This window comes from Amblyomma mixtum, chromosome 3 (genome assembly GCF_055824585.1).
Source record: "Amblyomma mixtum isolate Tamu chromosome 3, ASM5582458v1, whole genome shotgun sequence".
In the NCBI taxonomy this organism is placed as follows: Eukaryota; Metazoa; Arthropoda; class Arachnida; order Ixodida; family Ixodidae; genus Amblyomma; species Amblyomma mixtum.
In genome coordinates this window covers 434,171,267-434,185,474 of record NC_143014.1, presented here as the reverse complement: position 1 = coordinate 434,185,474, position 14,208 = coordinate 434,171,267, and the positions used below count along the sequence as shown (strand labels likewise).

Genomic DNA, 14,208 nt, shown 5'->3' with positions numbered 1-14,208 from the left:
TTCCAACAAGTGCTTCTTATGCGGAAGCAGCAAGGTTCGGTCCCCAGGGCCGCCCAGTGACGGGCTGTTTTTGATAGGTACAAGTCTTCCTCCGGCTTGCAGGCTCGATCGGCTTCTCAAGGATGAAACTTTTGGAAAATGGACCTTCGACCCATTACAAAAATTTCTTTAGTCTATAGACAGTCCATACACTTCTGTCTATAAAGTCTATATACCTTCTATAGAGAAGTCCTATAGACTAGTCTGTAGGCAAAACAAATCCCAAAGACAGTCATATACAAAAGCGTGGCTTTTTGGGCTTGTTGCTGCATGATCATAGCGAGAGAATAAAGCGGAGAGTAGGACAGGACACAAGAAGACGCGAACAACACGTAGCGCTCGTGTTGTTTGTGTCGTTTTGTGTTCTGACGTACTCTGCGCTATATTATCTTGTTAAAGTCATATACAATCTCCGTATTTATAGCCATACAGTTTTAGTACACTTTTTTCTATAGACAGTCTGTAGACTCTCAATTGGCAAAAGGAAATATCTATAAGAAAGTAATAGAATCCATAACAAGTCTATAGACAGTCTATAGACAATTTTCATAAAGGACCCCACTTCGCACAGACCACCAGCGTTAGACGCTCTTTGGCTTAGCTGGCCTTCCACTGAAATCAAATCACATATAATCAAAGTCATCTGTATTGTTTGCTCGAAAAGTCCTTTGCATTTACATCGGCGTGTTTTCAGCTGAAGCTGAATCAGTCTTCGGCGAAAAGTCCGTCCGAGAAGGTGCAGCCGGAGGCGGCGGGTATTGTTCAGTGGCGCGCAGTCCAACAACTCAGGCGCACAGAGAAGGGCCCGCCGGGAGAGCCGCTGTCAGCTCTTGCGAGCCCCGGCCGAGCGGTCCGAAGAGCTCTGACTAGAGGACTCCTCTGCCGACTCCTCCTCTTCGGCCGAGTCGTCGGCGGATTCCGCGGCGCTCAGGGGCTGCAGGTCACCCGGGAACCTCCACCGAGGAGGACCGGGAAGCTGACGGGCTTCGTCGGCGCCACCCCTGACGTCGGAGCCGCTTCGCTGCGTCGGAACCATGGTGCGCCCCTGCGACGAACACGTGACGCCGCTTTAGCGGGCAATGGAAAACAGCGCCAAAGACAGGGGGACAACTAAATGAAGCAAGCGACATAAGCTCTCACTTGCAACTAAAAATTTATTAAGGCGAAAGCCTTTAATGTATCATCGTTTTTAGACAGAAGGTTGTCAGCAGAGGTACGTGTCACGCTTTTCGGTGGGTTGAAATGGTTATGACGTCAGAGTGCGCGGACTCGCAGTAATGAGGACACCCACGGATGCCTGACGCCCCCTTTTGGAGCAGACGACAACTAATGAAATAGTTGTCGTCCGCTCCGACAGGGGGCGTAAAGCGTCCGTGGGTGACCACCTTACATACCTCATTTCTGCGAACAGAGCCATGGATACAACCGAACTCATCGAAACAGAGAGAGAGAGAGTCGTGCTGAAGAAGCAGTGGAAGTCGGCAGTCAAAGTGTGTAGTTGTAATGTGCAGTTAAAGTGTGCAGTCAAATAAAGCACTAGTACAGCACAAACAGTCTAGCAGTCAATGCCAAACAGTGCGCCAGGAAAGGCTTTCGCCTTGCAGCACTTTAAAGAGCAATAGTGCCTCCTGAATTTTTAGTAGGCTTGGGGCATGCACATACAAGTTAGACTACTATACTAACTTGAAGAGACCAATAAAAACGATATAAACATCCGTCATAAAGCATCTGCCGCTATGGTTCCAAGAACAAGACATTCCTTTAGCAGGCAACTAAATAATAGCGTAATAACCCGGACTCATTTTTTACAGAAAATTCTTCGCATATTTCTACTCTGAACGCCATGCTTGGATAAAACGTCCCTCTTGTTGAATCCTGGCGAGCAATCGCATCTTTGCAGTGTGCAGCTTAATGGGACTATGGACCAGCCCAGTTTCCACAATTCGAGTGCAACAAAGACAGTAGGCAGAAAGGAGAACGACAGGAAGCGCATGTCCCGTCGTTTCCCTTTCTGCGTACTGTCTTTGTTGCGCTCGAATAGCGGAAGTTATGCACCAACTTGCCTCGCTTAGTGTTTTATTGAACAGCCTAGTTTTCCGGGCCGCACAGGGCTCGATCGCATTTTAGTATGGTTTCGAAATCATGGTGCGATCACATTTTAGTATTGCTTCGAATTCAGGGTGCCTGCAAAAAAACGGTGAGTGTTTTTATTTCCTGACAAATACGTAGCGGATTTACAGACATATATGGACAGTCCAAACCCGCCGTTTCCTTACAAACTACTGAAGCGTCCAGATAAACGCGAAATGCGTTATGCGGAACAGGTACTTCTGCTACCGCATGTAATGCTCGTTGTTTCATGCGTGATACAAAGAGTAAAAGTGGGAATACTTGTGCTAGCAGAACTACGCGAACTGCAAAAATATTTGAAGAATCGATCTTTTACAACTTATCTATCAAAGTAAAGTAAAACGCATTCACTGTGTGGGAATCTGGCTTTCCGCCGTCGCCTTTGCGCGGCTGTGCCGGCCGCCCGCGTTGTTTCTCCTCTTTCCCTTGCTCCCGCCTCAGGCGGTGGAGAGGCGGCTGGGTGACTAATCACTGTCATTTAGCCACAGCTCCGCCCCGGCTCCCCAAGGGCCTTTGCCATTGGCGCCTTTTGGCGGGAATCCGGGACCCGTTTTGGCGGCCGCGGCCGCGCATCCCGCGACCGTCCGAGCGGGGCCCAGAGAGAGATCCCTCCGAGACAGCGAAAGGTGCGTACGTTACTGTTTGTCCCTGCCGGCCTTTGCCGCTCGGACCAGTGCTTACTCGAGCTCGCCCGCACGTGTCCTCTGACCTGCAGCGGCTCGAGCCTGTCCAGCGGGGTCCAGCGACCTCAGACAGGCGTACCTTGCGTTGATTGCCCACTCTCTCTCGCAACCGGCCCAACGGTCGACACGAGAGAGAGATCACAGCACTGCCGCGGGGACATTCTCCTGCAGCGGCGTGCTAGCGGCGCATATTGCTCGAGTCGCTTCGTGCGCGCAGCGGAGCCTTGCTCCTCGCGCGCCCCCGGGACGGGGTGACGATTGAGTGTGTGTGTACTGCTGAAGGACGACGTGAATAAACGTCTCCTTTGTGAACTTGGAGGCCTATTTCTTTGCGGCGAATCGCTCTCCTCCCAGCGGAGGTTGAGTGCACCGCATCGGTGTCCCAGTGTGTGTGTGGTGACGGCTGATCGGGGCCCTTGGCTCGCGCGAAGCTCGAACCCGCGGTGGGTGGTGGCCTGTGTCCACGTAGGAACCCACAACTGGCGCCCAACGTGCTAAGTCATTGGCGCTTACGCCTTTGATGGCACATTAGCCGAGCAGGTCGCCTTGCCGATCACGCTTGCGCACCGTGTCTACCACCCACAGCGGGGCACTCGGCAGCTACATGTCGGCTCCCTACGGAGTTGTAGCGTCGTTTGATCCGCTGGCTGCTGTTCCTTCGAATAGCTAGACACCGTGGTTGGCCGCGGCCCCCATTGGGGTTTACGGTGACACAACCCAAAATGTTGACCACGTGGCTCCCATTGGAGCTGTATCGGAAGCACCCTGCGGTGCATCCGCTGGTCACATGCCTCAGCTGTGCATGCTTTCCGCCCAGTGCGAAAGCAGTTCGCGTCACGCTGCCGCAACCGGCAGTTTCGAACAGCAGCAGCCGTGCCCCGCGAGCAGTCAATTCTGCTCTGGGAACGGCGAGGCGCTGGCCCGGTTCCCTGTGGAAACCACGCCGCTCATCGAACTAGGAGCCTTGCCTCCCTCGTTCGTGCAGCCCACCCAAGCCTCCACTGAGGCAGGGGTGCAGTGCGCGTAGTTGGCTGATGCGGCTCCGCGAGCCTGCGGGTCGGCTGGCGCGCTGGGCTCTCCTGATACAGCATTACGACTTTTCCGTGCAGTGTCGAAAGGGGAGCACAAACGTGGTAGCTGACGCGCTATCCCGTGCCCCACTCGCCAGCGGCGCCTTGACGCCTATAGGCGGAGGGGGCGAAACAGCGGACGAGCCGCCGGGCGGCAAGGAGGGGGAACCCGCAAACGGGTTAACCCATTCCGCTAACCAGGCGAGCAGCGCTTCGCAAAGCGGACGAGAGGCAAAGCTCTGCGTGAGCGCCTCGGAGGTGCCGACGCGAACGGAAATTTTGGCTGCAAACCTGAGTGGGGACGAGACCATGCTCCCCTCTGGGATGACTGGAATCGTTTTCAGCCGTAAGAGCTACTGAAAGCCCAGCAAAATGACCCCTTTTGTCGCGAGGTGAGCGACGGTCTCAGGGAGACGGAGCGCCGTGACGCTACTTGTATTGTAGCGGGCGCAGGGGGGCAGAAGCCAGCGTGTGTCGCGGCGAACCCCGGGGAGTCATATTTGCTGGACCATGACGGGCTCGTGCTGAAGTACATAGCCACCGATGACGAGTCCATCGACCCGTTCTAGGTGGTTATCCCCAAAAGTCTGAGAGGCGCACTTTTGCGATTCTCTCATGACGAACCACTGGCCGGTCATCTGAGTGGCTCCAAAGTTTTCGCGAAACTGAGTCATTCGGTGACGTGGCCCGGCATGAAGCGTGACATTTTCCGCTATTGCCGTTCCTGCCATGTCTGTCAAGCGGTGAAGTCACGGGGCGGCAAGCCGCCTGGAATGATGAAACCGATTGACAGTGTGCGTCCGTGGCAGATGGCCACCTGCGATTTGATGGGGCCTTTCCCCAGGAGCAAGCAGGGGTTCATAGACCTGAAGGCCTACGCGTCACGGTCTGACGAGCTTGCGCCGGTGCCCGTTGGTATCAAAGGCAAGCGCAAAGGCACAACTGGTGCTGCGGAACGCAAGCGTACGGAGCACCGGTACAATCTGAGGCGACGGTCACCGGCGTGATTGATGCCGGACGGCGGACTCTTCCGCAACCGAAGGCACGCAGCCTCAGCTAGCTGGCGAGCTTTCTCGTCAGGCCCTACCCAGGCGAAGCACGGTGTGTTATTTTTTTGTTGTTTTGGCAGCATGTCAGTTCCAGCCTTGTGTGTTTATCTATTTATTTATTTGTTTTGCTTGAGTCAGTTTCTAGCCACTTTCGTTTCCCGCTTGTTGGTCTGTTTTCGTTCTAACGTACCGAGATGTACATAGGTAACATGCGTCTGCGTTGGCGTTCAGTTTTTTTAACCAGACTTGTACATAGGCAAACTTCAGCCAGCTCGTGCTTGCTCTTATATTCAAGAAGAAAACGATGGGTGTCGTTTGTACAGCGCGCTTTTTCTCATTTCCGGCCCGACTGTGGGTGGTTGGCTCGTTAAGGAGCCGTGTGTCGCGGTGCGAGTTTTGTGCGGCCCGTATGGACGGGAAGTTGGCGGGGCGTTTGGGGCGATGGGTTGCGATGGGGGGCGGAAAGTGCACCCTTTGACCCTCGCCGCGGCGCCTCTGGACGCTTCTGATGAGGGGATCGTTGTCGCCGACGTCCGCGCACGTGCTTGTGTACGTGTGTTTGGTTTGGTGGCTGTGTGTGCGCGTAACCATGAGCCGAGGCGACGCCTGTGAGTTGTGCCGTTGTGTCCTTCTGCGTGAGCGCGAGGATGAGAAGGACCCCTCGCTGTGGACAAGGTTACACATCTGGACGCCGCCGAACGTCCTCGCCCGTTTCAGCCGGCGTGAAAGGGGTGCACTAACTGTCTTGTGCCCGAACGTGATGTCGTGTCCAAGGGCGCGAGGTCAGTGCTCTGCCGCGGCCCCGTCGTCATCAACGCACCCTACATCAACGGAAAGAAGACCGCCATCAGTCGTCGGCCCTCCCAACGCGTTCAACTTGAAGTCTGCGAGCGGTGAGTCGCCGACCGGCCCATTGGGCCGCGCCATCGAACTTTGAGGCTGACATCCACCTGTCACATAGCTGTACAGTTTATTCACATCTTCTTGTGTACCGTGTATATAATCTGCAAGCTGTTTTGATTTACTGAAGCGTATGCAAGTGTTGTTTGCCTTGTTTTTCCTTTGTTTTCTTACGTTGTTCTGGCTGGAACTGAAGTGTAGCTAGTTTTTTTTTTGTGTGTATTCATTTCTTTATTTTTGGAACTGAAGTGTAGCTTATTTTTTTTGTGTATTGATCTCTTTATTTTGGCCGCGTGCTTTGCCGATGGGTAGGAGGGCATTTTAGGAGAGGGGGATGTGGGAATCTGGCTTTCCGCCGTCGCCTTTGCGCGGCTGTGCCGGCCGCCCGCGTTGTTTCTCCTCTTTCCCTTGCTCCCGCCTCAGGCGGTGGAGAGGCGGCTGGGTGACTAATCACTGTCATTTAGCCACAGCTCCGCCCCGGCTCCCCAAGGGCCTTTGCCATTGGCGCCTTTTGGCGGGAATCCGGGACCCGTTTTGGCGGCCGCGGCCGCGCATCCCGCGACCGTCCGAGCGGGGCCCAGAGAGAGATCCCTCCGAGACAGCGAAAGGTGCGTACGTTACTGTTTGTCCCTGCCGGCCTTTGCCGCTCGGACCAGTGCTTACTCGAGCTCGCCCGCACGTGTCCTCTGACCTGCAGCGGCTCGAGCCTGTCCAGCGGGGTCCAGCGACCTCAGACAGGCGTACCTTGCGTTGATTGCCCACTCTCTCTCGCAACCGGCCCAACGGTCGACACGAGAGAGAGATCACAGCACTGCCGCGGGGACATTCTCCTGCAGCGGCGTGCTAGCGGCGCATATTGCTCGAGTCGCTTCGTGCGCGCAGCGGAGCCTTGCTCCTCGCGCGCCCCCGGGACGGGGTGACGATTGAGTGTGTGTGTACTGCTGAAGGACGACGTGAATAAACGTCTCCTTTGTGAACTTGGAGGCCTATTTCTTTGCGGCGAATCGCTCTCCTCCCAGCGGAGGTTGAGTGCACCGCATCGGTGTCCCAGTGTGTGTGTGGTGACGGCTGATCGGGGCCCTTGGCTCGCGCGAAGCTCGAACCCGCGGTGGGTGGTGGCCTGTGTCCACGTAGGAACCCACAACTGTAAAGATGCAGAAGGCCTGCTGAAAGATACATTCATGTAAAAACTAACCCAAATGGCAAAACGTCTTAAAATGCTTAAGGCTGTAATACTGCACTGAATTAGTAATATTATAGCGCAAACAAAGACACGGACAAAAAAGAGAGGAAACACACACACAAGCGCTACACTAGCGCTTGTGTGTGTGTTTCCTCTCTTTTTTGTCCGTGTCTTTGTTTGCGCTATAATATTACTAATTCAAGATGAACTACCAACTCGCCCAACAGGAAGTTTTAATGAAATACTGCACTGGCAGGCGGTGCAGCAGTTCCGAACTTTGCTCTTGATTCGTTGTGTTTGACTGCGTATCTGCGATCAGTTTTATCGTCGTTGAGATTCAGAAATCGTCATAAATGGCTAAATAAATTTATGCTGTAATCGCCATTCCCTGCCACACTTTTGCATTTATGAGCAAAAGGACCGCTAGTGTTGAAATCTTGGGAGTTCAGCAAGGTGTAAACGTTCGGTTATTTAGTTCACTGCTTTTTGAAAAGAAGGTTGAGCGCGACATAAGATGAGAACGACCTGTCTTCCTGCCTGCCCCCTCTCCAATATTTGTTTTCATCCCGCGCTCAACCCTTTTTGCCTACGTCTAGTAAGGTAAGCCCTTGGGGGCGTTCGTAACCATATATTTTCAGAGAAGAAAATGCTATAGAATTTAGGATGTCTGCTATGGTGTCTAGAATGTCCATTGTTCTTGCGATTTTCGCTCCAAAACTTGGGATCGGTTCCATTGCCCTTATATGGTATGTATGAGTCATCACCTTCTGCATTGTTTGAGTACCTTTCATTGAATTATCACGTACAGTTATATTTATCCGACCCAATAATCCACCTTACACCATTTTTAGGTGGCCGAACTTCCGAAAACCCGCCGCGGTGGCTCAGAGGTTAGCGTGCTCGGCTACCGAGCCGGAGTACCCGGGTTCAATCCCGACCGCGGCGGCAGTGTTTCGATGGAGGCGAAACACAAAAGGCGCCCGTGTGCTGTGCGATGACAGTGCACGTTAAAGATCCCCAGGTGGTCGAAATTACTCCGGAGACCTCCGCTGCGGCACCTCTTTCTCTCTTCTTTCGCTCACCTTTCTCCCTTCCTTTACGGCGCGGTTCAAGTGTCCACCGAGATATGTGAGACAGGTACTGCGCCATTTCTTCCCCCCAAAAAAAATTATTATTATTAAATTATTATTATTATTATTATTATTATTTTATTATTATTATTATTATTATAACTTCCTAAAGTTTGGGAGTTCTCAGATTTTCAAATTTGGCGGTGCCCTTTGACTGGTCCGCTGGTGGTCACGTGGTGCTGATGACATCATGACCATCTCAATTAAATTCTTCGATCGCGGGAAGTCCTAATGTCACTACTGGCGCAGTAGTGCAGCGGTTAAGCGATGCTCCGCGACTCCGGCGGGCGGCTCTTTCGAACTCAGCCACTGGAGGCGCTCCCATGATGCTCATGCGCAGCGTCACAGTGGGCAGTTGCTCAAAATTTGGTGGGCAGGTTGCCACATGCCACGTTGGGCAAGTTGTCGTGACGTCACAAGGTCACGTGACCTTTCTGGGCCAATCAAAGAGTTTCGTAACAGAGATGCCGGAATTTTTTTTTTTAGATGACAACCTGAATGTTTTTTTTTTTTTGACGTTTTCATCCAACGTTGCCGACGTCGTCAATTCCTGAGCCTTCCAATGTGAGCGAGGGCGGTGCAATGCACGGGGGACCACTTACCATGACGTTGGAGAGGTGTCGCTGCACGTCCGCCGCTTCCTTCGGGTCGAACATCAGGTCCGAGTCGGCGTGCGCGTCCGCGAGCTCGCGCAGGTCGGGCAGCCGCATCAGCACCTTGGCGTACTCGACCGGCGCCATCTTTCGCCAAGCGATGTACCTGCGAAAAAACGCGTGATGAGAAGCGACACCAGAAGTGTAAGCATATACACGGTCCGTGTATTCAGCTATGCGAACAACCATTCATGAAGAGACGCAGAGCGAAAATTGAGGTTGACATGCATCGATATAGATTACCCCCTTCCAATAACAAAGAAGCTCCTACTGCGAACGGATGTTTTGTAAGCTAGAATAGGCCTAAAAAGATGGAATACAACTGTCAGTACCGCAGTAAATTTGGCAAGAAAAAGCGTTGATTTGGAATTCAACCGCGGATCCCTGGCGCTACACCACCATTTACTTCGGAGCGGTGATCAAGGAGTCTTTATACTGGGAAAGCTGTACCAGTGTCGCAGTAAGAATATGCTGACGTCTGCCTGTGGTCTGGAAGATTGAAGCCTCAACCCTCCAGAAGCGCCACCCATCAACCACCTCTCCACTGCACATCCTAGCTGGTGGGCTACAAACTCAGACACTGTACCCTCGGTCCACCTTCGCCCTCCAGAAAATATTTGACCTTTGTTTGAAGCCCTTGCTTAGAGTGACAGCATTCATTAGTTTAAACGCATAAAGTGATCATCGAGGGTAAATTCTACTGCTCGCTTAGAATCGTGGTATCAGAGGTGGGATCGTCCCGCAGTCTTTTTAGTATTGATTCCACTGCAATCGGATACAACTCAAGAAAGAAGCGGAAGTTGCCCCTCAAAGGAGGCCCTGCAGCCAATGGCGTCGACTGATTTTCATGACGCCGTGGTTAATCCAGTTGAGCCGTAGATACTCCCCTTTCATCTGCCACTGCCTGTAATACCACGCTTGGAGGTTCGAAGAGATCAACCGCGACGTCACGAGAACCAGTCGACGCCATTGGCCGGACGGCTCCCTTTGAGACTCATTTTCCGCTTCATTGTTAAGTTGTATCTACGAGGAGTAGATGGAAAAGAAATGTTGCTTTTAAATCTAAATTCCTCAGCAATAAGTACGCATTTTGCTTTCGAACAAACATTAAGATAAAAAAACAAACAAAATTTAACAAAACAGCAAAACAACAAATCGGGCTCAGGCAGTACGATGCGTTTCATTCTTAAGCCTGGCCCGCATGGAGCGTTTTTTACCCGCGAAATCGCGTCGCGCGCCCAACGCCCGCGCCGGCGTCGACGAATTCACTCCCGCATGGTCAGCAGCCGAGCGGCGCGCGCTACGGGCGACGTTGACAAGATGGTTGCGCCCTGCTCGCCCGCTTCGGAATAAATACATGTCACCGCTGGATTCTTCGACGTGATAGCTCGCTCAGATGGTAGCGGTTCGCTTTTACTTCGCACAGCTCGCCCACGCGTAGAGGTATAAGCGATAACTAGCCTTTGTTTTTCAGATAATTTCGCGATTTTCAAGCTCTTAGGCCTAACTGTGTTTACCTCGCAAGAACGACACCTGGTGAAGCAGTTGTCTAGCTTTTATTCACTTGCTACATTTTCATCTATTAGCAGTTTTTCTACTTGGAACGAAAAAAGGCTCGCAATGCACCCATCGTAGTTATCAGCAATTACGGATAAAAAAATTCTTCAACACAGCGTTTATGTGCTTTGGCGTCTTGTCACTAGATGGCGCTACCGTTTACGCGTGCCCCTGATGGACGGCGCGGCCAGCTAAAAGCGACTCCTCCGAGAGACAACACGCTGCTCGGCCGTTTCGGCCGAGAAACCCGAAGCCCAAGCCTCGGTACTATAGTGAACTAGAACTCGGTACCCTCGGTGTGTCAAACGCCCGTGTTTCCGGATAATAACTATGCTTTCCGGGAAGCACGACGCAGTTTTGGTGGTCAAGCTACAGTGCCAGAGAGAGCTCGCAAGCGCGTCTCTCTCGACCGGCGTGGCTCCGCCCAGAGTCACGTGACGCCCGTTCCGGCTCTCATTGGCCCTCTGTCGCTGCCCTCTCCTGGCGTCGGCGCGGCGTCGACGTTTTTATCTGTTTCGACAGAACCCGACGATTTGGCAAAAACGTCCTCTCCGGCGGCAAAAAAACGCTCCGGTGCCGTCGACGCCGACGAATCGCCCGGAAAAACGCTCCATGCGGGCCACGCTTTATGCGCCAGCCGTCGCTAATATGCATTGCGAAGTAATCACAAGCACATCCAAGCGGCAAAACAGGTCTCGATGCCATTTTCGAAACAAAGCAATGCATGCAGGAGCACTTCTAACTTTAAAATAACGAGGGTAAGAAGTTCTTCAGCTAAGGTCGGCAGGACCGGACGCAGAGGAAAACGCCGCGACTGCTATTTTTTCTCACCTTTCGTTTGCGTTTATTCTGCGACAGAACCGGTTGTCAAGGGCGATTAAGGCTTTCCGCACCGGACTCGGGCGAGTTGGTACGCGCCGAAGAGCACTAATTTCAGGCCGACGGCCAGGGCTATATAGCACTGTTTTGCCTCTGAACGCGCCTTCCGCCTAATCTACTACGCGTGAAGCAGCTTTCTTTTGTCGCCTACGGCTCAGTAATTCTTTCGCTAATTGGTACTCGATACTCACTGTCATGGCTGTTAGTCCTGTTTGCGACACATGTGTGATGAAGAAGTAGAACACCTACTTTCTAAGTATCCTCTGTTTAGCGCACAAAAACACGTCTGCTGGGCTTTAGACCACCTCGATCCCCACCCTCTGGCGGAGAGTAAAATCCTGGGACTGTGGTCTCAGCGATCGGTAGCCCTCGATTCATACGAAGCACTTTTTTGGTTCCTGAGAACGTCGTGCTTCTGCAACAAATTATCTTATAGACGAGCACATTTCCAAACCTCCATAGACTACAACTGACCCAACATTATATACCGATGCATGTCCCAGGTGCCAGGCCCTACCTACACTCTTCAACATTTCGTGGTGATTTGGGGCAAAACCGAACAATCTGCAGACGGAAAACGCGTCATTTGTGTGGTGGGAGGTGCTATTGACGAGCGATAACCTGGAGGACCAACGGGCCCTCATACAACAGGTCCGCAGGGCAGCTCAGGCCAGTGCAGCGCTGGATTGAGGACTCCACCCACAAGCTCGAACAACTCCCCTTCTTCTTAATGTTTTCCTCCTCCTGACTTTTTAGCACTCATGTCCTTGCCTGATGTCCGTGCTTCTTACCCCATCCCTCCCTTTCCTCATATCCTTTTACATCTCCTCCTTGCTTTCCGCCAATGCAGGGTTGCCAGCCAGAGCACCCTTCTTGTTAACCTCCCTGCCTTCCCTCTTCTTCTCCCCCTCTCCCAAACAGGCCTCGAAAAGCGTAGCAAATAATGAGAACATTACCTGCGAAGCAGTGCACAATAGCGCTCCTGCTGAATAGACACAGTCTCCAAGTCTCTGAGCCCCGCCCTGTCCGGGCACAACAGGGCTATCACCGACAACAGCAACAGGGTCAGCGGGTCGGGCTTGAGCCGACGCGTGGCCAACAAGAACTTTCGGTGCAGCGTCCACAGATCGACGGGAACCAGGCGTTCAACATCGGATGCGCGCACTGAAGGCACTGAGGTCGCCTCGTCACCGAACTGATACCTCGATGGCCACCGGTCGCCGCCATCAAAGTTCATTGCACTGCGTAGGAAGCACAGTTCCAGCACCGAAGTCCTCAGCAGGGTGTGTCTGTCAGACTCGGGGACACGCGTGAAAGCGTCCAGTCCCTGCGCAAATCCGCTGATCTGGTGCACTAGAGTGAAGAACACGTCCAGTAACTCAGTCCTGGACTTCTCTTCTTCCCGGTGGAGGTGTCCAGCGAATGGAGCGCAGGCGCATCCGGTTACGTAGGCATGGACCACTTCCTCCAGCAGCTCCACGTCCTCTGCAGATGGGGGCATCTCGCGTGGGCGCTGCGTCGCTGGTCGGTCTCCCCCCTTGGCCAGTAGCCGCTGCTGCATCCGGGCCCTGCGTTCCTGCTCGGTCATCACCCAGCTGGCCTCCATGCCTATGGCGAGGCACTTGGCGAAGCGACAGGCCTGACAGCTCTTCCGGGATGCCAGGGTAATGCGGCAGTTGCCCCGGTTGGGGCACTGAAAGTGAGATTCGTTCTGCACGGATCGCCGGAAGAATGCCTTGCAACTGTCGCAGGAGATGCCGCCGAAGTGGTAGCTCTTGGCGCGGTCGCCGCACACGCCGCAGATTCGTGGAGGCCAGGGTTTGTGGCCTCCGGGCTCCGAGGCGCTGGTCGTGGAGCTCGCAGCCGCCGCGGGTGTGGCGACTGCGGGCTGCGGCTCGGCCAGCTGCGTGGTGGCGGCAACGGCGGTGGTTGGGTCGCAGGTCGCCACTTGGCTCTGGCTCGGTCGCTGGTGCTGCGGTAGACGGGTGTCCTGGGCGTCGCTCATGGCTGCGTGCACGGTGGTGTAAGCATGCAGCACAGGCATATATTCTTCCATAGCAAGCAATTCTGTACAAAAGCAATCTATGAACATAATTTTTTTTTCATATAATGTAAGATTTCACTGTATCAATCAATATACCCGCAGGTCACCTGACGGCAGGCTTGTATTTTTTTTTCTATTAACGTTTTTTGTTATCGTCAAAAGCGTTCACCATTGGCTTTCAATGCCAGTCTTAACTGTTGGACACGATCGATGGAAACACTTGGAGAGAAAGATATTGCTACGTAGGAGAAGAATGTACTGTTACCTTCATTATTTATACAACTCTCTGTCTTACAATTTTTCAATTTTCAAAATTTTTGACCAAGAATGCTCGAGATCCTGGAGGGAACTGCGAAGTTTGCGCCTTGCGTATTACCTTGAACTAAATGCAAGACACCTAGTTTTCTGTTCTGTTAAACCTTACAAAACTTACAACAGCAGCTACGCCTGACGTAATTCCCACATAATAAATTATTACTACTACGTATATCGCTGGGCAAGCAATGATCTTGAAGCGTGAGCAACAAAGAACAAACGTAAGAAGCATCAACTAAGCCAACAGATCCAAAATGATAGAGAGTAATAGACCTAAATCACCATTAGGAAGCTTAGGCAAGTTAATCAAGCAACCAACGTTGTTTCTAGGCAGAAGAGTGTTTGCGAGGGCTATGGTTGAGCGATGGAGAAGGAAGGGAGGAGCGGGGTTGGGCATTGCTGAATATCGCTTCAGCAACGATTCGCACAGGATTAAAGTCTGTTTTTTCAAGTCGGTGCTTTTCTGTCTGCGCAGCCTCCATTTTGCGCATCGAAGCGAAAGTGTGGGAATGTTTCGTTGTTTCCTGTTCTCTGCCCGTCACTCATTGAATATCAGCATCGTTTGTCAGTGGCAGC

At 52.7% G+C, this 14,208-nt stretch overlaps 1 protein-coding gene across 1 annotated transcript in view; it reads right to left on the bottom strand.

The window, feature by feature from the left end:
• Positions 1-675: 675 nt before the first annotated feature.
• The window catches only part of LOC149358172 (nuclear receptor subfamily 1 group I member 3-like), a 29,985-nt gene continuing 16,452 nt past the window's right edge, over positions 676-14,208 (bottom strand). The window contains exons 2-4 of the mRNA XM_089578042.1: positions 12,230-13,280; positions 8,787-8,943; positions 676-1,084 (exon numbers count right to left, since the gene is read on the bottom strand). Of these exons, the coding sequence (XP_089434168.1) occupies positions 863-1,084; positions 8,787-8,943; positions 12,230-13,278 (1,428 nt within the window). The 5' untranslated portion in view covers positions 13,279-13,280 and the 3' untranslated portion in view covers positions 676-862. The remainder of the gene's footprint in view (positions 1,085-8,786; positions 8,944-12,229; positions 13,281-14,208) is intronic.